This window comes from Phyllobates terribilis, unplaced genomic scaffold (genome assembly GCF_046119375.1).
Source record: "Phyllobates terribilis strain yellow unplaced genomic scaffold, ASM4611937v1 Scaffold_7__3_contigs__length_470593459, whole genome shotgun sequence".
NCBI classification, from domain to species: Eukaryota; Metazoa; Chordata; class Amphibia; order Anura; family Dendrobatidae; genus Phyllobates; species Phyllobates terribilis.
Window position 1 is genome coordinate 225,960,287 of NW_027362767.1, and position 22,881 is coordinate 225,983,167.

The following is a 22,881-nucleotide window of genomic DNA, read 5'->3' on the forward strand; positions in this document are numbered from 1 at the left end:
GACCACCGCACCATTCTGACGGGGCATTTCAGCGCTGTACTCTGCTATCTAGAATGGATGAAATCATGGTGGATGTGTGACCACCGCACTATTCTGATGGGGCATTTCAGCTGCTGTTCTCATCAGAACAGTGCGGTGGTCACACATCCACCATGATTTCATCCATTCTAGATAGCGCTGAAATGCCCCATCAGAATGTTGCGGTGGTCACATGTCCACCACTATTCCATCCATTCTCCATGACTGGTGGAGATAGTGGAGAACAGCAGTTGAAATGCCCTGTCATAACGGTGCGGTGATCACACATGTCCACCACTATTCCATCCATTCTCCATGATTGGTGGAGATAGTGGAGAACAGCAGCTGAAATGCCCCCACTATCTCCACCAATCATGGAGAATGGATGGAATAGTGGTGGACATGTGTGACCACCGCACCATTCTGATGGCGCATTTCAGCGCTGTACTCCGCTATCTAGAATGGATGAAATCGTGCTGGACGTGTGACCACCGCACCATTATGATGGGGAATTTCAGCTGCTGTACTCATCTATCTCCACCAGTCATGGAGAATGGATGGAATAATGGTGGACATCTGTGACCACCGCACCATTCTGAAGTAGCATTTCAGCTGCATTCTCAGCTATTTCCACCAGTAATGGAGAATGGATAGAGTAGAGGTGAACATGTGTGACCACCGCTCCATTCTGATGGGCGATTTTAGTGCTTTACTCAGCTATCTAGAATTAATGGAATGATGGTGGACGTGTGACCACCGCACCATTCTGAAAGAGCTTTTCAGTGCTGTACTCGGCTATCTAGAATGAATGGAATGATGGTGGACGTGTGACCACTGCACCATTCTGCCGGAGCTTTTCAGTACTGTACTCGGCTATCTAGAATGAATGGAATGATGGTGAACGGGTGTGTGACCACCGCACCATTCTGCCGGAGCTTTTCAGTGCTGTACTCGGCTATCTAGAATGAATGGAATGATGGTGGACGTGTGACCACCGCACCATTCTGCCGGAGCTTTTCAGTACTGTACTCGGCTATCTAGAATGAATGGAATGATGGTGGACGTATGACCACCGCACCATTCTGCCGGAGCTTTTCAGTGCTGTTTAATGGCAGATCCGCAGTACCCAGGAACATCCGGCCACTACCGGAGCTGATAACAGCTGATTGGTGGGGATCCTGGGTGTCGGATAGATCATCTAGATTATAGTAGTGGAAAACCCTTCTAACCCTTGTCATACACCTTATTGGTGACTATGAGAATTACTAGTGTATCATAAATTTATGAATAGCAATATCTGAATAGATCTATGGTGCTTTAAAGGGTTACTCCGAACATTGCAAGTTATCACCTACCCACGGGATCCCAGACGTTCCCGAGAACGCGGTTGTAAAATACGTTCCACAGAGAGACAGGATCCTGGCGGTCTCACCCCCACTGATCATCAAAGTATCACCCCTCCTGTAGGACTATCTTGTGGATGGGTGAATCATAACTTGTAATGTTGGGAATAACTCTTTGGATAAATGTTGGGAACAAGTAATATACCTTGTGGTTTGGGGTAATGATGAGATTAATAATGTTTTATGGTGATGTTAAGGGGGTAAAGGATATAATATTGGTGGTTGTGGATGACTCAAATACTTCTTCTTCCATTGCTCCATGGTCCAGTTCCATTGACCACACGCCCATCGTAGTAGTGGACAGGGATTCGTATGGGCACTATGACTGGTCAGTGGTTACACAGCGAGCACCTATGTAATGTGTTCTGGCATCTTTCTATCATAGCCAGCATTAACTTTTACAGAAATTTGGGCTAGAATAACCCTTCTGTGGGATTGGTTTGCCTTTACTTCCCATGTGTTTCAATAAACCTTCGGTGCCTATGTTCCTCCAGCAGGTTCACCAGATATCCTTTTTTGAAACACAACACAAAACCCACCATTTTGGAGATGCTCTGACCAAGGCGTCTCTCCATCACAATTTGGTCCTTGACAAAAGTCCTTCTGTTTGCCCATTATTCCTATTTTCTTCAAGAAATAGATTTGTCTGGTCAGTGGCCCATCAATATATATATATAATTCAGATAGAATTACCTTATTTCATTGCCCTTTCGATCTAGAAATCCAAGGTATACATCTATTTAGTTTGGTCATTTTATCTCGTTGTGACTTCCCCACCCCCTGAAAATTAAATGACGTTATGTTCTCTTCACGTGGTCGCCATCTCAGTAATCAGAAGTTCCTGTATGATGCAACTGCAAGGACTGTACTGCTAGAGCGCTCTGCAGAGAAGTTAAGAAACGCATATCAAAGATAATGATGATGACTGCACAGCGCCTGTGACAGTTCAGCCTCCCCGACTTGTATACTTATAAAACATTAGCATATTTAGGAGAATATAGATGGAAGGATAATCATGGTGTCATCCCAACAGACAGAGGGTATTCACTCTGTACTGACGCATATTGGGAGTCATAGCGGAGCGTAGAAGAATACAACGCAAAGTGAGTGCTAGGAATCAAGATGGAGGCTGAAGGGAAGAAAATAGGAGATGGAAATAAGTAAACCATGTATAAGAGAAGTGTAAAGTGTGACAATCAGGCGAAGGGGTGCGGTTATAGTAAAAAAAAATAAATAAAAAAAACGGAGCGCTTCTTTAATGTTGTGCTGTTCCCCTACTAGTAAGTCCAATTCCTAGTAACACAAACATATTGATCCTAATAAAATCATTAACAAGTGACAGACCTCTGTGCCGCTGGTATGCCCCCGGTCACTGCCGCGCTGCTTTGAAAGCCCTTTAAGAGCTAGAAACACATTCGGCAGTAATTGACAGGGTTATTGAATGTCACTGTAACATGTCCGCATAAAACCTGCCCCAACCGTCCATCTCCATGTACTTTCCACTCATGAACATCTCTGGGCAGTGAATCAATATCGCAATCAATTATCAAACCACCACTATCGGGTGGCTCGGCGGACATTGTTTGGCCTGTAACAGACATCAATAATCCAGGGAAATATCAGCTCTCCGGCCTCGTGGGTTTTTTTTTTTTCCCCAAGCTCACAGCGAATATTTTCAATTGATCATGTTTGAATGTTGCTTTTTTTTGTTTTCCTCTTTTTCCTCATCTGTTACGTCCCCCCTGAGAGCGCAGAGCGGAGCGCAGAGCGGAGCGCAGTGTGCTGCTGATCAACTCAGCCGCTCCCCAGAGCCCTGATCCCGGGCAACCTCATAAAGATCCGGACTAAAGCCGCATCTTTCCTCCTGCTTCACTCCACCACTAATTCTGTTTTCATGCACACCAAGTGTGTTCATTATGTGTGATAAAATATTAAATGCTTCCAGTGTTACAAACCAGGGTAGAAGCAAGAAAATTGCTCTTTTAGCTGTAATACCATTGATTTGCCATTATTGGGCCACAGTCCTGAGCCAGCCAATTAAATAATGAAAAGGCAGTGATCTGGAGGGAGTACAAGATAGCACTACATTCCTAAACATTGTATAATAAAGTGTGCGAGGAGAAAATAGAAAGAACGCAATAGATTTGCTGGGGGAAAAAAGCAAGTGTGCGGGTACATAATATATTATAAGGGTTACTGGCACGTGGTTGATAGAGAGATATATATATATATATACACTGCTCAAAAAAATAAAGGGAACACTGAAATAACACATCCTAGATCTGAATGAATGAAATATTCTCATTGAATACTTTGTTCTGTACAAAGTTGAATGTGCTGACAACAAAATCACACAAAAATCATCAATGGAAATCACATTTATTAACCAATGGAGGCCTGGATTTGGAGTCACCCCCAAAATTAAAGTGGAAAAACACACTACAGGCTGATCCAGCTTTGATGTAATGTCCTTAAAACAAGTCAAAAGAGCTGCGCTGTTCTCTCCACTACTACCACATACTGCGCTGCTCTCTCCCTCGTGTTCACATCCTGCGCTGCTCTCTCCCCCGCTACCACATACTGCTGCTCTCTCCCCTGCCACCACGTAATGCGCTGCTCTCTCCCCCGCTCTCACAACATACTGCACTGATCTCTCCCCCGTGCTCACATACTGCGCTGCTCTCCCCCGCTCTCACATACTGTGCTGCTCTCCCCCGCTCTCACATACTGCGCTGCTCTCTCCCCCGCGCTCACATCCTGCGCTGCTCTCTCCCCCGCTACCACATACTGCTGCTCTCTCCCCTGCCACCACGTAATGCGCTGCTCTCTCCCCCGCTCTCACAACATACTGCACTGATCTCTCCCCCGTGCTCACATACTGCGCTGCTCTCTCCACTGCACTCTCTTCTTCTCCCAGCAGGATATGTTTTCTCTTCCTCCCACATACTCCGCTGCTCTCCCCCGCTCTCACATACTGCGCTGCTCTCCCCCGCTCACATACTGCGCAGCTCTCCCCCGCTCTCACATACTGCGCTGTTCTCTCCCCCCGCTCTCACATACTGCGCTGTTCTCTCCCCCACTCTCACATACTGCGCTGCTCTCTCCCCCCGCTCTCACATACTGCGCTGTTCTCTCCCCTGCTCTCACATACTGCGCTGTTCTCTCCCCCGCTCTCACATACTGCGCTGCTCTCCCCCGCTCACATACTGCGCAGCTCTCCCCCGCTCTCACATACTGCGCTGTTCTCTCCCCCACTCTCACATACTGCGCTGCTCTCTCCCCCCACTCTCACATTCTGCGCTGTTCTCTCCCCCGCTCTCACATGCTGCGCTGTTCTCTCCCCCGCGCTCACATACTGCGCTGTTCTCTCCCCCGTGCTCACATACTGCACTGCTCTCTCTTCTTCCCCCAGCAGGATATATGTTTTCTCTTCCTCCCTTCATAGAGCTAATATCCGGAAAGAGAGGCTAAAGAGTCTCCTGAAGTGAGTGTTCCTCACTGCTGAGTATTTGGTGCAGTGTAACCGGAAGTGGGTCTCACCTTCCAGGCCCTCCAGGTCACAGTGTGGGCACAATCTGTCTATGCCGGCCGGACTCGATGGCCAGATTGTGGGCACTGAGTCTTTTCCCATTCAGGATCTGGCGGTGTCTGAGGTCCGGGAGTTTCTCCAGATATGGAGCCGGGTTTTTAGTATCTCTGTAATCTCCTGTACACAGTTTCTGTGAGGCGATGATATTGTTCCTCCAGTCACCGACAGACCTCTCCTGGCCCTCACTTTGAAAAAGAGAATGGACAGCACCTCCAAAAACATGGCAGTGGGTTTCATACAGTCTGATCAGAATGTTGAACCAAGAACCTCATGTTCAGCTAGCTATATTTTTGCCGAGAGGCATTAGATCAACATATGATTTTTTTGGAGGTGCGGTCCATGCTCCTTTTTTTGTATTGCATATTCTTTCCCCTTTCTTGGACCAGCACTCCTCATGTTCAGTTATATACATTTTTGCCGAGATGCATTAGATCAATGTATGATATTTTTTGAGGTGCGGTCCATGCTCTTTTTTGCATTGCATATCCTCTCCTGGCCCTCATCTACCATCTTCCTGATTCTGGCTTTTGTCAAGCTGCTGTGATTGGTATTTTGGTCAGGTTGGGTTTGGGTGAGCTGCTCCTGGTTTGTTTGACCCCAATACATGTACAGGGCATTATGTTGATGGGAGCTTGGATTGCTACTATGTAGGTGAGCCAGGAATGAGTGTCCTCTTCAGGACTGCTAGGTGTAGATGGAATCTACCCAGCTCAGCCCATCAGGCACTGTTGGTGGTGCTCTGATGGACCTGGAGAAAGGTGCTTACAGAATTCCAGGTGGGGTTTTTCTGTCGGGCTGGAATCCCACCTTGCCCTGTCTGGATATGTGTGAGGACCCCAGGCTTCACTGCTGTACAGGAGGATTGGGGTGATGATGGCATCGAAAATTTTTAGCCAGACCCTCAGCAGTAGCTTCGGATGGTCGTTTCCTATGGATGGTGTAGAAGGTTCTTCAGGGTCTCTATGGCTTGTTTGAAGCTCCCTGACTGGTGAATTTCAAGGCTCAGGTAGTTGTATTTGCCCGTTCCTGTAAGCACAGTTGTTTAGTGCACATGAAGGGTTTCTTCTCTGGAACACCATGATGTTGGTTTTCTTTGGGGAGTGCCCATGTGGAGCTGAATTTCTCCAAGATTTTCAGGTTGCCTTGGAGACCTTTCTCAGTTGGTGACAGAGGCAATAGGTTATGTGCACACAGCAGTAATTTCACCTGGGCATCATGGAGTGTGAAACCTGGAGCTGCGGAGGATTCCAGAGATGTGGTCGCTCATTGATGTAGATGTTGTAGAGTGTTGGACTTTGGGTTACACACTATAGGTATATACATTGCATTGTATTGCAGCCATTTGGTAAATTCTAAAAAGTTCATTTTTTTTCTCTCATTAAAGTACACTCTGCACCCCCTCTTGACTGAAAAAAAAACAGAAATGTGGAAATTTTTGCAACTTTATTAAAAAGTAAAAACTGAAATATCACATGGTCAATAGTTTTCAGACCCTTTGCTCAGTATTGAGGAGAAGCACCTTTTGAGCTAGTACAGCTATGAGTCTTCTTGGGAATGATGCAACAAGTTTTTCACACTTGGATTTGGGGATCCTCTGCCATTCTTCTTTGCAGATCCTCTCCAGTTCCATCAGGTTGGATGGTGAACGTTGGAGGAGAGCCATTTTCAGGTCTCTCCAGAGATGCTCAATTGGGTTTAGGTCAGGGCTCTGGCTGGGCCAGTCAAGAATGGTCACAGAGTTGTTCTGAAGCCACTCCTTTGTTATTTTAGCTGTGTGCTTAAGGTTATTGTCTTGTTGGAAGGTGAACCTTTAGCCAAGTTTGAGGTCCAGAGCACTCTGGAAGAGGTTTTCATCCAGGATATCTCTGTACTTGGCCACATTCATGTTTCCTTCAATTGCAACCAGTCGTCCTGTCCCTGCAGCTGAAAAAAACCCCATAGAATGATACTGCCACCACCATGTTTCACTGTTGGGATTGTATTGGGCAGGTGATGAGCAGTGCCTGGTTTTCTCCACACATACCGCTTAGGATTATCACCAGAAAGTTCTATCTTCATCTCGTCAGACCATCACTGTTGGGATTGTATTGGGCAGGTGATGAGTAGTGCCTGGTTTTCTCCACACATACCGCTTAGAATTATCACCAGAAAGTTCTATCTTCATCTCGTCAGACCAGAGAATCTTATTTCTCATAGTCTGGGAGTCCTTCATGTGTTTTTGAGCAAACTCTATGCGGGCTTTCATATGTCTTGCACTGAAGAGAGGCTTCCGGCGGGCCACTCTGCCATAAAGGCCCGACTGGTGGAGGGCTGCAGTGATAGTTGACTTTGTGGAACTTTCTCCCATCTCCTTACTGCATCTCTGGAGTTCATCCACAGTGATCTTGGGGTTCTTCTTTACCTCTCTCACCAAGGCTCTTCTCCCACAACTGCTCAGTTTGGCTGGACAGCCAGGTCTAGGAAGACTTCTGGAGGTCCCAAACCTCTTCCATTTAAGGATTATGGAGGCCACTGGGCTCTTAGGAACCTTGAGTAATGCAGAAATTCTTTTGTAACCTTGGCCAGATCTGTGCCTTGCCACAATTCTGTCTCTGAGCTCCTTGGGAAGTTCCTTTGAGCTCATGATTCTCATTTGGTCTGACATGCACTGTGAGCTGTGAGGTCTTATATAGACAGGACTTGATTTGGAAAGGCACACACCTATCAGTTTAATTAAACACAGCTGGACTCCAATGAAGGATTAGAACCATCTCAAGGAGGATCACAAGGAAATGGACAGCATGTGGCTTAAATGTGAGAGTCTGAGCAAAGGGTCTGAATACTTATGACCAGGTGATATCAGTTTTTCTTTTTTAATAAATTTGCCAAAAATTCTACATTTGTTTTTTTTTCAGTCAAGATGGGGTGCAGAGTGTACTGTAATGAGAAAAAAATGAACTTTTTAGAATTTACCAAATGGCTGCAATGAAACAAAGAGTGAAAAATTTAATGGGATCTGATTACATTCCGTACCCACTGTAAATGCAATGTGTGTGTGTACATATATATATTTATTATGGTTATTGGCATGTGGTAGATATATACTTGTATTTGTGTATCTACGTGTGGTCACATTAGCCTTTTTTCATAATTTATATTTAAAAGCAAATCTGTCTGGGCAAATAAAAATAATTGTCCGCTCTCTGGTGCAGAAGTTGGATTATCCAAAATGGGACAAAAAATAGTCCCATGCCAGATCATCCTAGAATATTAGCTGTGAATACAGTACTGTCAGGGCTGATGTGGTCATATTGTTATGGTCACTCTTGACATCATGTATACCAGTGTTTTTTTTTTTTTTTTTTTTTTTTTTTTATTACATTGAGAATTGTTCTGAATCGTCCCAGATCATGCTGAAGTCTATTGGATTATTCACCGCTGTGTTTGGGAATGACGTAGCGCTCAATTATCTAGAATTTGAATGGATCGGCAGAGATGCAATTCTGCATCCATGGCATGACGTGGGACATGCCGATCCAGAGTTGATAGGCGGTGATTTTTGGAGCCATGAACACTCCTTTAATTTCCGAGTGGGAGTGTTGCTATAATTAATATGTGGTTACGGTGGAGGATCAGGCTTACTTTATGCATTCACAGACCGTTCATTTATTTCATTGGACACCATGTAATGCTTCATCTAACCTGATTAGGCAATGCAAGGAAATAAAACACTTTTGCACGCCAGAATTCATGTAAGATGCACCAAAAATCTTTGACTCGTACGCTTCTTAATCAATTTGTCGCGTTTTAACACTATTGGGGACTGGAGTACATTTCTTCCCATTGTTAAATTATGATAATTTGCCAGCTGTGCTCGGCTCTGACGCCTTTCTACCAAAGCATCACCCACTTTGCAAAAGGTTAGCATAGCTGGCTGGGACGGACGTAAAAAATGGCAAAAGTTGCAAAATTACGAGTTGCACAACAGTTTCACGATATTTTAGACAGTTTTACGCCTGTGTTATGTTGCCCATGCCATGTGTGGGGGGTCACTGCCGTTTTAGTACAATAATTCCTTCTATTTAGGCCTAGCCTTGGGCCTAAGGATGGCGGTGCACAATTCAGAGATTAAGGTCAACTTAATCCATGTATCCTTAGCTAAAGATCCACCTATTGGTATTAGAAGTTTTCTCTGAACTCTTACTTCATCTGCTCCAATGATGCAGTACAGGGGGAAAAAAACCACCGCTGATCCTGTATAATGGGTGCAATGAGTAGTTTGCTAACACAAAAGCAGATTATGGCAGGCAGTAGATCAATCATCTGGCGTCAGGATGAGCGCGGCATACTAAGAGACTGATTCCACTTCATACAGAGGGACGTTTCATAGTGATAAATATATTGACAGCGGAAAATGAGTGATGTATGAACCTTGTAATATCCGACACCTTTTATTCTGTAGTTTTGGACACTGTCTGCATTAATAACTGCACATTTCACACCATGACTGAGCCGAGCTACCGAGGAAATCTAATATTTAGGTTACACATTAGTTATATATATTTGTGTTGCACAATATGAAACTTGTTTTCCGGAGAGAGATCGGCTTCTGCTGGGGCAAAGGCAGCAAATATACAGTCAAGGAAATAAGTATTTGATCCCTAGCTGTTTACCCACTGACAAAGACATGAACAGTCTATAATTTTAAGGGTAGGTTCATTTTAACATTGAGAGAGAGAATATCCAAAAAAATCACATTGGATAAATGTATTTGCATATATATCTATTTTCAATTTTTTTTCACTTTTCTTAATCTCTCATACTTTTGTTCTTTCTTTTTCTTCTGCTCCAGCCGGGTCGCCTATACAATACCCTACATAGTTATTTCTCTGATTGTCCGATCGTTGTTAATGTGTCCCTTGACGATTGCTCTTAATTGCTCACTATATTTTCTCTTGCTCCGTTTTCAGGATTGTATACGATTTCTAGATATGAAGTCTTGGCAATCAATTGCTGCCTCCTCTCGGTCCCGAGCGCAGGGAGCGCCTAAGCCCTGCCTCCTCTCGATCCCGAGCGCAGGGAGCGCCTAGCCCTGCCTCCTCTGTCCCGAGCGCAGGGAGCGCCTAAGCCCTGCCTCCTCTCGGTCCCGAGCGCAGGGAGCGCCTAAGCCCTGCCTCCTCTCGGTCCCGAGCGCAGGGAGCGCCTAAGCCCTGCCTCCTCTCGGTCCCGAGCGCAGGGAGCGCCTAGCCCTGCCTCCTCTCGATCCCGAGCGCAGGGAGCGCCTAGCCCTGCCTCCTCTCGGTCCCGAGCGCAGGGAGCGCCTAGCCCTGCCTCCTCTCGGTCCCGAGCGCAGGGAGCGCCTAAGCCCTGCCTCCTCTCGATCCCGAGCGCAGGGAGCGCCTAAGCCCTGCCTCCTCTCGATCCCAAGCGTAGGGAGCGCCTAGCCCTGCCTCCTCTCGGTCCCGAGCGCAGGGAGCGCCTAAGCCCTGCCTCCTCTCGATCCCGAGCGCAGGGAGCGCCTAGCCCTGCCTCCTCTCGGTCCCGAGCGCAGGGAGCGCCTAAGCCCTGCCTCCTCTCGATCCCGAGCGCAGGGAGCGCCTAAGCCTTGCCTCCTCTCGATCCCGAGCGCAGGGAGCGCCTAAGCCCTGCCTCCTCTCGATCCCGAGCGCAGGGAGCGCCTAGCCCTGCCTCCTCTGAAACATTAAAAGGGTTGTGCATAACTTGGGACACTCCTTTAAATGCAATAGTCTCTATAGAAAATAAAATCTTACACCACCTTGCCACATTGTTCCACTTGCAGCAAGGTGGTGTAATAATAAAGATTAAACAACAACCACAGGACGGATTTCATCAACCAAGGTATCATTTTAATCAGTGTAACGGCGCCCACCTGACAGTGTATGTAGTTTACTTAGCACAATCCTGCTGACAGGTGCGCGTTAAATGCAAAAGATAATATCCTATCTATAGCCCCTACTGTGCAATTTTTATGTTTGAGAGCATGCGGTTAACTCATAAGCTCCCTCTAGTGGTAGCCGCAGGAGGCCAATATTTTATCTACTAATTATACACAGTAGATTTTGAGCTCTATATCAGAAAAAAAAACAAATCTACAGAAGCTTAAAAAAAATTCCAGCAGAGTTCTGGACTCAAAGTGAATCTTCACCCTTTTTTCATTGTTTTTAAAGTTTCTAATGAACTAAAGCCAAATAGTCCATCAGTAAACCCAAGGTACCAAAGCTAGACATGTGAAATGGTTATGGAGATCCAGGACCAGGGAAGATCGGGGTTATTTATCTGGGCTTGAGACAGATCAGACAATCTACACTGAGTGTTCCCAAATTGTGACAAGTAGTGGGAACAAACAGAAAACTCCCATAACTAAAGTTATCTTGGGACTATGTTACATGGGTGAGATTGTTTTGTTACAGCTGCTATGCCAAGAGCAGTATAACTTATTGTGTTTATTGTCTGTAGTAACCCCTATCTTATGGGCGGAAGAGAGAGATACTAGTAAACTTCAGGCCAACATCTGGTCCTAATGATCTTGAGTAGTCCATTGTCTTTGCTTCTTACACACGCGTTTTGGGATGGAGAGTGTTTTAAGAAAAAAAAAACTTTTCTGGACTTGAACTTTCTGTGGTTTAATCTGTCTGGACAACGGCCATTAACTTTGAAATAATTGGCAGCGTAGTCGTCTTTACCGAACGAGAGATGATTACTTGCTGCGGGCCGTGCCTTAAGACCTGACTGGCATACAGAAGACTTGTAGACGGTGAGCCAAATTACAGCAGCATTGAAAGACCCGATTCATCAGCCTGGTTTTCTTAATTTTCTTATTCCAGATGTGTGATAAAATGAGGGGATAGGTAACTCCGCAGGCAAAACATGGTATTAATATGCACAACCATTCATTTACTCCTTGGGGCTGGCTGGTCCGAAGTAGTTGATTATAGACACAGACTAGTGAAATAAATCTGCTTTTATTTCATTTGTGTATGAAAAATTGTAGCACAATTACTATTGTTTTGTCCTTTATCTTTTTTCAGTTACGAGAACTGGTCAGCAGGTGCATTTACCCCGATCCAGACCAAAGGCCGGATATTGTCTATGTCCATCAGATAGCAAAACAGATGCAGGTGTGGACTTCAAGCACATGAGAAGCAATAATATGTGTAAAATAATTAAAAAAAAAAAAACACTTCTTATAAGAAGCAAAAGATCCAGCAAATGCAACTTTCTTCAATGGTGTTTCCATGAAGGTTTCTGAAGGCCAGGACTCGGGCGATGATTCCAGGAGAAACCTCCTCTATATCATGGATTGTAGATGAAATATCGGCGACATCGAACCTGGCGAGAGTTTTGTGTGCTTTAGGTTAGGGTTAGTGTGAACGAGGTGCATTCAAGGAAGCATCTGAGTATCAAATGTGAACATTTAAGAGAATTCCTTCTTCTTTTCAGACTTTTCGTTGTGTAGTTCGATGAACCCATTTGCGCTCTTCCTGTGCGACCAGATTTTTTTTTTTTTTTTTTTTTTAAGTATATGAATTTTTTTTTCTTTGCAAATTAATAGTGGATAACATTTTAGATGTAAATTCAGCTTCATAAAGTAGCTTTTTATATATATATATATATATATATATATATATTTTTTTTTCTTTTCTTGAGGGGGGAGGGGAGAATGAGAAGAGTGCTCATCTTACAACCTGTGCCATTGATTTTTACATTGCCTGCCGACACATTGTGTCTCGGTGTCACAGTCGCTTTGGATTTAACTTTGCAGTAAGAGAGAAAAAAAAAAAAGGACAAAAAGTTTGTCAAGACTTCACTATAGTAGCAGCAGTGTTAACCCTGCCGTGGCCACTCCAAAGTCAAGACGTTTCTGTCAAACTGTGAATAGTTTATCGAGCAATGTGAAGGAAGACAACCAGACTATCGGGTGTACTATAACTCCCAGCAGACTTTTATAAACTAGAGCATCGCGGGTAGTACTGTTCGCTGCGAGCCGGTGCCATACAGGCTTGTAAAGATGTTCTGTTACAGTATCTGCCCATGGTGTTATTTTGAGGCTGAAAAAAAAAAAAACTTTGCTAATAAAGAAATACTTCATACTTTGTACTTTCATGGTAAATATTCTATCTCATACAATACAGAATGAAGATTTTAAAGGGGTAGTCCAGTTCCAATATATATATATTTTTTTTAAGAATCCGTCAGCAGCTTTTTTGTCATGTAATTCGAGAGCAGCATGATGTAGGCGTTGAGACACAGATTCCAGCGATGTGTCACTTACTGGGCTACTTGCTGCAGTTCTGATAGCAGAGCTCGGGAATGTTGAGCTATGAATAACCCCGCCCTCACCACTGATTGGCTTCTGACTACCAGTGGTGGGGGGCGGAGTTACACAGATTAGCCTGACTGGCCTGCACGTGACACCTAGTCCTACATAATAACCTGTGCAATATTAAGGAAATCCAGAAAACATTATCTGTTGGTGGCTCGAGGACTGGAGTTAGGGAACCCTGTCCCACAGCATGCTACTCTCAGGTTAAATGAAAAAGTTGCTGACAGATTCCCTTTAAATAGTCATTATTTGCAAAAACAAAAAGTGACCTCAGTTGTTCCCGATAGACTTAGGAAGTCTTGTGTACACAGATACATACAAAAGTCAGGTCAGTAGTATGAACAGGATTTCAAAGGAAAAACAATTCAGAATTCGATAATCCCTAGGTAAGAATAGCACTACTACAAAACCTGTAGGATTCTATTAGAATTATATATTCCCTATAAACTATGTGTAGCAGAAATCATCATTTATGAACGCCTGCATTCATAAGAAATTTGCAATGAAAAGGATGGGGGTCTTCTGCAGACCGCCGGCTCTAATACCAACCCATCGTGCCCAGCGATCACATGACAGGGACGCCGATGGGCGGGTCTTATGACGCACTTCCGGCACTCTCAAGTTAACAGTTGTGGGTAGATCGTGATTCCACCCGCGGCTGTCAGGGGCGCATGATCAAATCAGGCAAAGAAGCGGGCTCAGCACCGGAACCAGCATCAAAGGGGAGCAGATGACCATAAAAGGTGGACACAACCCCTTTAAAGGATTAAGATGGAGAATAATTTACTGATCACAGAGACCTCCACCTGCTCAAACTCCGCTCAATTCTTTTTCTATGGGACTGTTGGAAATAGCCAAGCGCTGTACTCTGCTTTTTCTAGAAATAATCGATGAATGGAGTAGAGGATGAGTGTGCACACTTCTGGGACGGCCCATCCTCGGGCTAACTGGGAATCCCATCGATCAGTAAGTTATCCCCAATCCTAAGGATGGAGGATAATTCCTTAAATAAAAACTTGATTGATATTAATACGGCTTATTAGAAGCCCAAGATCTGTTTTTGAAAGCAAATATCCATGATAGAAAAAAGTCTCAAGATAAAGCTTCTGTTTTCCTAGATGTCGGCACTAGGCAGGAGCTCACTACGCACTGGCTACATATTGAACGCATTAATGAGCTCCCCCTAGTGGTGACTGCAGGCAGCTAGAATTTTAGCTTTTTCTATGTTTGAGAGTTGAAGCTTTGACCCCTGCAAATAGTATATTATGATATTAAAGGGGTGGTCAAGGAGTGTGGGAAAACAAAGGGTCTCCCTTATAAACATTCCCTCTCTTGTACATGGTTTACATCCAGTTTCTAACACTAAGCGTGTCAATATTTTGGGGACAAATGCAGACACTTTAATTCATAACATAATGTTAACTCTATAGGTAAAGAAAATAATGAACCTTTCGGGCAATAACTGATCCCGTTTAGTGCAGAATGTACAGCCCGGAGGAATTCTTTACATTTTTGGGTCGTACATCTTGAAAACAACTATCAGTTTTACCTAGAAACTTTCTTTAGGATACCTACACATGTAGTGGATTGTTTTGGCAGCCCAAGCGTTATGATGGCTACAAAACACACGTCTTCCCAATTTACGTAAGGACGAAAACATTTTATTTCTTTTCTAACCAAATCTTTCAACAGGGAGCAAGTGTTTAACGTGCGCTACAAAGACGGAGACCTGATGCCCCACCGTCAGCAAAGAAATTAGGAGATATCCATAGTCTGCACGCTTTCTTCCATCACATCCAGGTTGAAGTGGGTGATCTTTTCAGACAGGACTCCCGTTGTCCCCTTCTTGTATTTGTAATTTCCTGTCCTGTAAAACAAACAATTCTTGCTGATTATATCCATTACTGGCCCTAGTTACATGGATTGTATCAAGGCAACTGCAAAAAAATTGTGGGCTGTGATGCAAGTCTCTCCACTCACCTCACTCCCTTCTTGTTCGCCATGTCATGGGGACGGATGTAGTCCACCTTGTTTTTGGTAATCACACATAAGTCGATGTTACTTCCAGATCCCAAGTCATTAAAAATGCCAGAGGCAATAGCGTTACGCACTAGTAGTTTGGCATCTTCTTCCTGCAAGAAAGATATACACGAGAGAGTCATACAGACCCAGAGGAGCATTGCCTGGCCTATAAGTCTCCTTACACTGGCACATTACTCCTTAGACCCCAGGAAGAGAGGTCTCTCGTACAACAAATCACATGTCTTGCTTTGCACTGATGAGGGGCAGTACCCCTAAACACGTGTCTTCAAATTGAGATTCTGGTTTGGCTTTTACCCTATGTCATGTGACAAGGCTCGTTTAAGGGTCGATATTGACTTTTAGGACTTCCAATAGGTAGCGTTAAGAGTCCAAGTCCTCTTCCTCTCTAAAGAGGCAATTTCCACACAGACTTCTTCGGCAGAAACCCATCAACATCACATGGGTCGGCCAACTTTCATCTGTTATGTATAGAGGCCTATAGTTACCCGATACATAGGTAGATGGGATTTTTACAATAATAGGCGCCTTCATGCAATTTTTCATCAAAGTAAAAAATTTTTGGGAAAAAAAAATACATAAAAGTGGCACAAAGTCTAAATACTAGTGATGAGCGAGCATGCTCGCCCGAGTATTTTCAGGGTTGCTCGACGGGAGCTCGGGTCCTCTCCCTGCATGTTTGGCGCTCTTTAGAGAGCCAATCAACATGCAGGGATTGCCTGCCACTCACTGTAAAGCCACAGCTATGGTGGTTATGGCATTACAGTGATTGGCTGGCCGCATAGCATCATCAGGTCTATAGCAGACCTGGCGCCACCATGCTCGTCACAGTCACTCCGGAATCAGACAGTGTAGGGAGAGATTTGCTTGTGTATTAGGTAGTGTAGGGAAAAAAAAACATACATTACACATATCCATCTTAACAAACAGTCCTTTTGAGGACTAACTAATCCATCTGCAGAGATATCAGGCAGGCAGTGTATATAGGCAGGCAGTGTATATAGCAGACTGAAGTGCATATAGCACAAGAAGCTTCACTCCAATTCAGCCTTCTGCTGCTGTTAGATATTTCTATACAAAGGCCCAGGTCTCAGGGGCCAGGAATACTTTTCTTTGGATCTTAATTCTCATTATTTGCTAAAAAAGCAATCCAGAGAACACAGTTTTTCTGCGCCATTTGCTTGTTGGCACTGCAGAATACAGCCAGGTCCTTTCCATATTACAGCGCTAGAAATCCAGCTATTCAAAACAATGTTTTCTCCGTCACACGGATCACATATACGTTGTCAGAAAATACTGCCATTTCTGGCCTCCATTAAAAATTTCCTTCAGTGTGTCAGTGAAGCAATTCACAGCAGTTTGCTGTTCAAACTACTTACCTACAGGCCAGGTATTAAAAACTGTTTTCTCCATCACACGGATCACATATAAGTTCGCTCCAAACTCAGTCATTTGTAGTGAGCGTGGAAGATACTGTCCACCATATAAAATGAGCAAGGGACGGGGAACTGGGCGTGATGGTGCATGCAGAGGCCGAGGACAAGGCCGTGGGCAAGCTGAAATTGTGCCACAACAAACACTCACATCTTCTCGCCTGACCTTCCTGTCCCAATTTCTAGGGGACCGCAGCACACCACTATTGAACCCAGAGCAGTGTCAAAAGGTTGTTGGTTAGCGGATAATGCTTCCAGTAACTTAGCCACCACCACCCTGTCTTCCACATGGTCAAGTCTCAGTAGCCGTGAGTCTAGACCTCATATTCCTCACCCTGATCCTCCTTCCTCCCACCATGCCGAGTGCCCGGAGACAACTGATCCCACACTTGGACGCTCTGAAGAGCTGCTCACTTTTCCATTTATAGATTCGGGCCTCTAGCCCGGTCCACTTGAAGTGGGGCAAGAGGAGATCGCGTGTAGCGATGCCCAAATATTTGAGCAGCCACGGTCACACGAAGGCAATGGTGAGAAAGTGTCACAAGAGGTGGACGAAGATGAGGCACAATTGCCAGAAAGTCAGGAGGAGGACCAGGGTGCGGAAGTGGAAGACGAGGTGGTGGATGATATAGTAACTGACCCAACCTGGCAGGAGGACATGCAGAGCAAGGACAGCAGCACACAGGGGGAGGGAGGCAGAGCACCACAACAGGCAGGAAGAAGCAGTGACCGCACACAGAAGGCAGGCAACCGTTCTCCGTAAGACCAACACGAAGGAAGTTGCCAGTACAACTGTTAGGTCTTCCAGAGTCTGGTCGTCTTTTAAAGACTCTGCCGATAACCCTAAAAAGGCCATTTGCACCACCTACCAGGCCAGCATCAGCAGGGGTGATGGCAGCAAAGCACCTGACTTTGTGGGCCGAACCCCAGGGTCCAGCAACAGTGTCTGCAGGTGGCACCATTGCTTCTTCCGCTGTTGTGCATGCAAGCCAATCCCCTGTCCATGGTGCATGCGAAGACACCTCCTGCCCTGCACCTGTCGTTGTGCACTCTCAAGTAGCAGCATCAGGAAGCATGTCCATGTCCTTGTCCCAGCGCAGCGTTCAGTTGTCCATACCCCAGTCCTTGGAAACCAAGCGCAAATATGCAGCCAAAGCCCCACAGGCCACACTACTAAATTCTCACATTTCAAGACTGCTTACGCTCGAAATGTTGCCTTTTAGGCTCGTGGAGACGGAAGCATTCCACAACCTGATGGCGGCGGCCGTCCCTCAGTACTCGGTCCCCAGCCGCCACTATTTCTCCCGGTGTGCCATCCCCGCATTACACAAGCACGTGTCCCAAAACATTAGCCGTGCTCTCAACAACGCAGTTACCGGTAAAGTCCACCTCACCACGGACACGTGGACAAGTGCTTGTGGGCAGGGACGGTACATCCCGCTGACGGCACACTGGGTTAACATAGTGGAAGCCAGGATCCAGTCGGACCTTGGGATGGAACACGTCCTCCCGACGCCAAGGATTTCGGGCCCTAGGTCAATCAAGGTTGCCCCCACGGTCTACAGCTCCTGCACCTCATCCTCCTCCTCTTCAGCCGCCATCTCCGAAATGACCACATCAGTCACAAGCTGGAAGCACTGCAGCACTGCCTCCGCCAAGTGGCAACAGGCTGTGCTGAAGCTAATATGCTTAAGTGACAAATCGCACAATGCTGAAGAATTGTGGACAGCTCTGAAAGAGCAGGCAGATCTGTGGCTCACACCCTGAACCTATAGCCAGGCATAGTCGTGACAATGGCAGGAACCAAGTGGCGGCTCTGAGGCGAGCTCACACACGTACCATGCCTGGCCCATGTGCTTAACCTCGTGCTTCAGCAGCTTTACCCGGAGCTGCTTGTTAAAGTACGCCGCCTGTGTGCCCATTTTAGAAAGTCAGCTACAGCTTCCGCCGCCATTGCAGTGTTTCAGCAGCGTTTGCAGCTTCCGGCTCACAGACTGGTGTGTGATGTCCCCACGCGTTGGAACTCTTCACTGCAGATGTTGGGAAGGATTTGTGAGCAGAAGAGGGCAGTTGTTGAGTACCAGCATTAACAAGGCCGTCGGTATTTAGTTCAGACTCCACACATAAGACCTCAGGAGTGGACATGGATGTCAGACATATGTACCATCCTCCAAAACTTTAAGGACTCCACCAAGATGGTGAGCGGCGATTACGCAATTAGCGTCACCATAACGCTTCTCTGTCTTCTGAAACGCTCTCTGCTCACAATCAAAGAGGATGCATTGCAGGCGGAGCACGATGAGCTGGAGCAAGGAACCATACAGGGTGATTACACACAGCCAAGCCTCATCTCATCCCAACGTGGATTGGGTGACAATGAGGAAGAGGAGGAGCAGGAAGGACAGGAGCTAGTTTCATGCACTATAGCCGTTACTACCTGCACAGCTGTCATACAGTCTGTTCAGCGTGGATGGCCAGAGGACAGAGAGGAGGAGGAGAGCATGGTCAGTCATCCTCTTGGTGAGGACACGGAAGTCTTGCCTGTTAATAGTCTGGCATGCATGGCTGAGTTTATGTTACGCTGCCTTTCCCATGACTCTCGCGTTCTCAAAATTTTGGGTGACAGTCATTACTGGTTGGTGACACTTCTAGACCCACGCTACAAGAAGAACTTTATATCTCTTATTCCTGAGGCGGACAGTATAGGAGGCCTGCTCCTTTCTAATGGGAACATTTTTTATGAGGCCCTCCTCCACGTCTCTTCCAAGGGGCATTGAAGTGCCTCCAAATTTTTGGCAGCCCTTGCATTCACTCCATAGGCCAACACTATGGGAGACTCTCTCCTTTCTAATGGGAATTTGTCGTTACTGTGGCCCTGCTCTGTGTGTCTTTAAATTCTTAGTGGGGTTTTTCCTAAAATTGGTCAGCCGTTGAACTCACTGCATACCCTATAACTGTATAGCAGACCCTCTCCTTTCTAATGGGAACATCTCGTACTCGTTACTGTGGCCCTGCTCTGTGTCTTTCAGAGTCCCTCCATCATCAATGAAACAGTAAACGCAAAAAAAAAACAGTAGGATCTTTCTTTAGTATAAAAACCAATGTAACCTCAATGTAATCACATTATTCAGCTCCTGCACCTCCTCCTCCAGTTTGGCCTCCATCTCTGAAATGACCACATCACCACAAGCTGACAGCACTGCAGCACTGCCTTGGCCAAGTGGCAACAGGCTGTGCTGAAGATAACATGCTTAATGCTTAGGTGACAAACCGCCCAGCTCTGCAGAGTTGTTGAAAGCTGTAACACAGCAGCTTGATCTGTGGCTCTCACCGCTGAACATACAGTCAGGCATGGTCGTGTGTGACAATGGGCGGAACCTGGTGACGGAGAAATGACAGCTGGAGTAGATATGGTTTCCCTCTATGCCAGTCCTTTCACCGAGCTAAAGAAAATGGCTGTGGTGAAATACAACTCCCACTGAGAAGCGGTTTCAGATTGAAAAACATTGTGCCTAACAGAGGATTTGATTCTGAGGGCTAACCTTTCTCCCCCGCTCAAGAGCCCCATAGCAGCTGCAACGTTAGCGCTAATATGAACTCTCCTGATGTAGAAGCCAGGGCACACCAGAGGATTCTCTGGTGGGCCCATCCAACCCTGCCGAGAAGCAGTCCTGGCTAAGAAAAGTGTGTGGGAAGGTTCCCGGACACTCTATGGCTGGTTTTTTACTGAGATGGAAACCCACGCAAACACGGGGAGAACATACAAAATCCTTGCAGATGTTGTCCTTGCTGGGATTTGAACCCAAGATCCCAGCGCTGCAAGGCTTCAGTACTAACCACTGATCCAATGTGCTGCCGTTCACCCTTTGATATCTAACAGGCTGGAGAAACTTGCCACTCAGCATCTTCAGCTCCTTTGTGAGAAACTAATGTATTTGGGCAGCCACTCAGTCTACCAAATAAAATTCCTGAGAAGGAAATTGGGGATGGCTTTGCTACTGGTACTGGGGGCAGTGCTAATACCATGGCGTCGTACCATAGTTTACTGGAAATATTCCAGGCTGGTAGGAGGCAAGCAAATTCCCACAGAGAAGTACCAGCAGTAATGTTCAGGGACCCGCGCTTGTAGAAGGCGGAGACAACACCGGGAGAAATAGTGGCGGCTGGGGACAGAGTATAGACAAGAGGCATGAGGTTGTGAAAAGCTTCCGCCCCCACGAGCCTAAAAGGCCACATTTCAAGTGAAAGCAGCTTTAGAGGACTTCCTGGGAGAAATCACAGCTGGAGTAGATATGGTTTCCCTCTATGCCAGTCCTTTCACCAAGCTTAAGAATATGGCTGTGGTGAAATACAACTCAGCAAAAAAAGCTGTGGACTGGCTCCGAACGGTCCGTGGCCACATTCACTTGACCACGTGTTTGTGGTTGGCGGTCCTTCCCAGTAAGTTCACTGGGGAGGGCACGGGTAATGTTGTGGGACCCGTGCTTGTGGAAGGCGGAGACGATACCGGGAGAAATAGTGGCGGCTGGGGACAGAGTACTGACCGAGTATTGAGGCTGTGAAAAGCTTCCGCCTCCACGAGCCTAAAAGGCCACATTTCAAGTGCAAGCAGCTGCCCAGAAATTTGTCAGTTTAGTGTTGCGGCCTGTGGGTGGGTGTGTGGCTGGCTGCATACTTGCGTTTGCATTCCAAGTAACAGAAAACTAAGCAGATTGTGGCCTCTATCATCATCATGGCCTCACCTCGGCACTATGAACTCTCCAGAAGGAGAAGCCAGGGCCCACCGGAGGAGTCACCGGTTTTCTGGAGGGTCCAACCCTGCCGAGAAGCAGCCCTGGCTAAGAAAAGTGTGGGGGAAGGTTCCCGGACACTCTATGGCTGTTTTTTTTAAATGTGGATTGGACATACTTATGCAAGTTATTTCTCAAACCGGATTGCAGATCAGGCCATTGCCCAACTCTGTAGTCATGAAATTAAATGCGCAAAGAAAGATGTTTGTGTGTCAAAGCACCACCAAGAAGTGCGAGTTGATGTTGGACAGGCTGCCATTGCTTCTGCAACAAGCTGCATTACAGGACTTTCTGGGAGAAATCAGTGAATGTGAATAGCGGTACCAGAGCGCCAATAACAGGGCAAAAATATTAAAAGGACTGATTTATTAATACACACAACGCGTTTCGGTGGACACAGCCACCTTCATCAGGTGGCTGTGTCCACCGAAACGCGTTGTGTGTATTAATAAATCAGTCCTTTTAATATTTTTGCCCTGTTATTGGCGCTCTGGTACCGCTATTCACATTCACTGATTGTCCCTTTCCCCCAGTTGGGGTGCGGTAGAGCTGCCTTTAATTTATTGTTCTTTCACCTGTGGGAGGAATTTAATTAGAATTACTACCCTGGTTTTCCAAGCTGCGCTGCCCTAACCCCTCCGGAACGCTGCCGGGGGTGTTGGTGAAGCTGGGCGTCCATCTCGGCGTTACATGCTACTAACCTGACCACGTGATCCACCACCGCGAGATCAGGATCTGTGAACGCCGCTGGAAATAGATGACAGCCACCAACAGAGCGGAGCTTGTGGAGCTTTACACTGGGGTTGTGCAGAGGTTACACTGGGGTTGTGCAGAGGTGCACAACTTCATAAGGTTAGTAGCCATCCCCACACCCTTCTAACAATTGCAATACTGAGTCACCCATTGCGCCTTGTTCTCTCCTCTCTTTACATTTCTGGGAGAAATGACACCCAGAGTAGATACGGTTTCCCTCTATGCCAGTCCTTTCACCGAGCTAAAGAATATGGCTGTGGTGAAATACAACTCAGCAACAAAAAGCTGTGGACTGACTCTGTACCGTCCCTGGCCACATTCACCTGTCCACGTGTTTGTGGTCAGGCGGTCCTTCCCAGTAAGTGCACTGGAGAGGGCACGGGTAATGTTGTGGGACCCGTGCTTGTGGAAGGCGGAGACTACACCGGGAGAAACAGTGGCGGCTGGGGACAGAGTATGGACACCCGGCCGCTGCCGGCATGAGGTTATGAATAGCTTCCGCCTCCACGAGCCTAAAAGGCCACATTTCAAG

At 46.2% G+C, this 22,881-nt stretch overlaps 2 protein-coding genes across 4 annotated transcripts in view; one reads left to right on the forward strand and one right to left on the reverse strand.

The window, feature by feature from the left end:
- Positions 1 to 12,801, forward strand: part of NEK6 (NIMA related kinase 6) — a 182,902-nt gene extending 170,101 nt beyond the window's left edge. For all 3 annotated transcript variants that reach the window (XM_073639767.1, XM_073639766.1, XM_073639768.1), the window contains one exon: positions 12,039 to 12,801. In XM_073639767.1, the coding sequence (XP_073495868.1) occupies positions 12,039 to 12,149 (111 nt within the window). In that variant the 3' untranslated portion in view covers positions 12,150 to 12,801. The remainder of the gene's footprint in view (positions 1 to 12,038) is intronic.
- A 2,171-nt stretch (positions 12,802 to 14,972) lies between these two features.
- The window catches only part of PSMB7 (proteasome 20S subunit beta 7), a 76,235-nt gene continuing 68,326 nt past the window's right edge, over positions 14,973 to 22,881 (reverse strand). Inside the window, exons 7-8 of the mRNA XM_073639769.1 lie at positions 15,314 to 15,465; positions 14,973 to 15,200 (exon numbers count right to left, since the gene is read on the reverse strand). Coding sequence (XP_073495870.1) covers positions 15,089 to 15,200; positions 15,314 to 15,465 — 264 coding nt within the window. The 3' untranslated portion in view covers positions 14,973 to 15,088. The remainder of the gene's footprint in view (positions 15,201 to 15,313; positions 15,466 to 22,881) is intronic.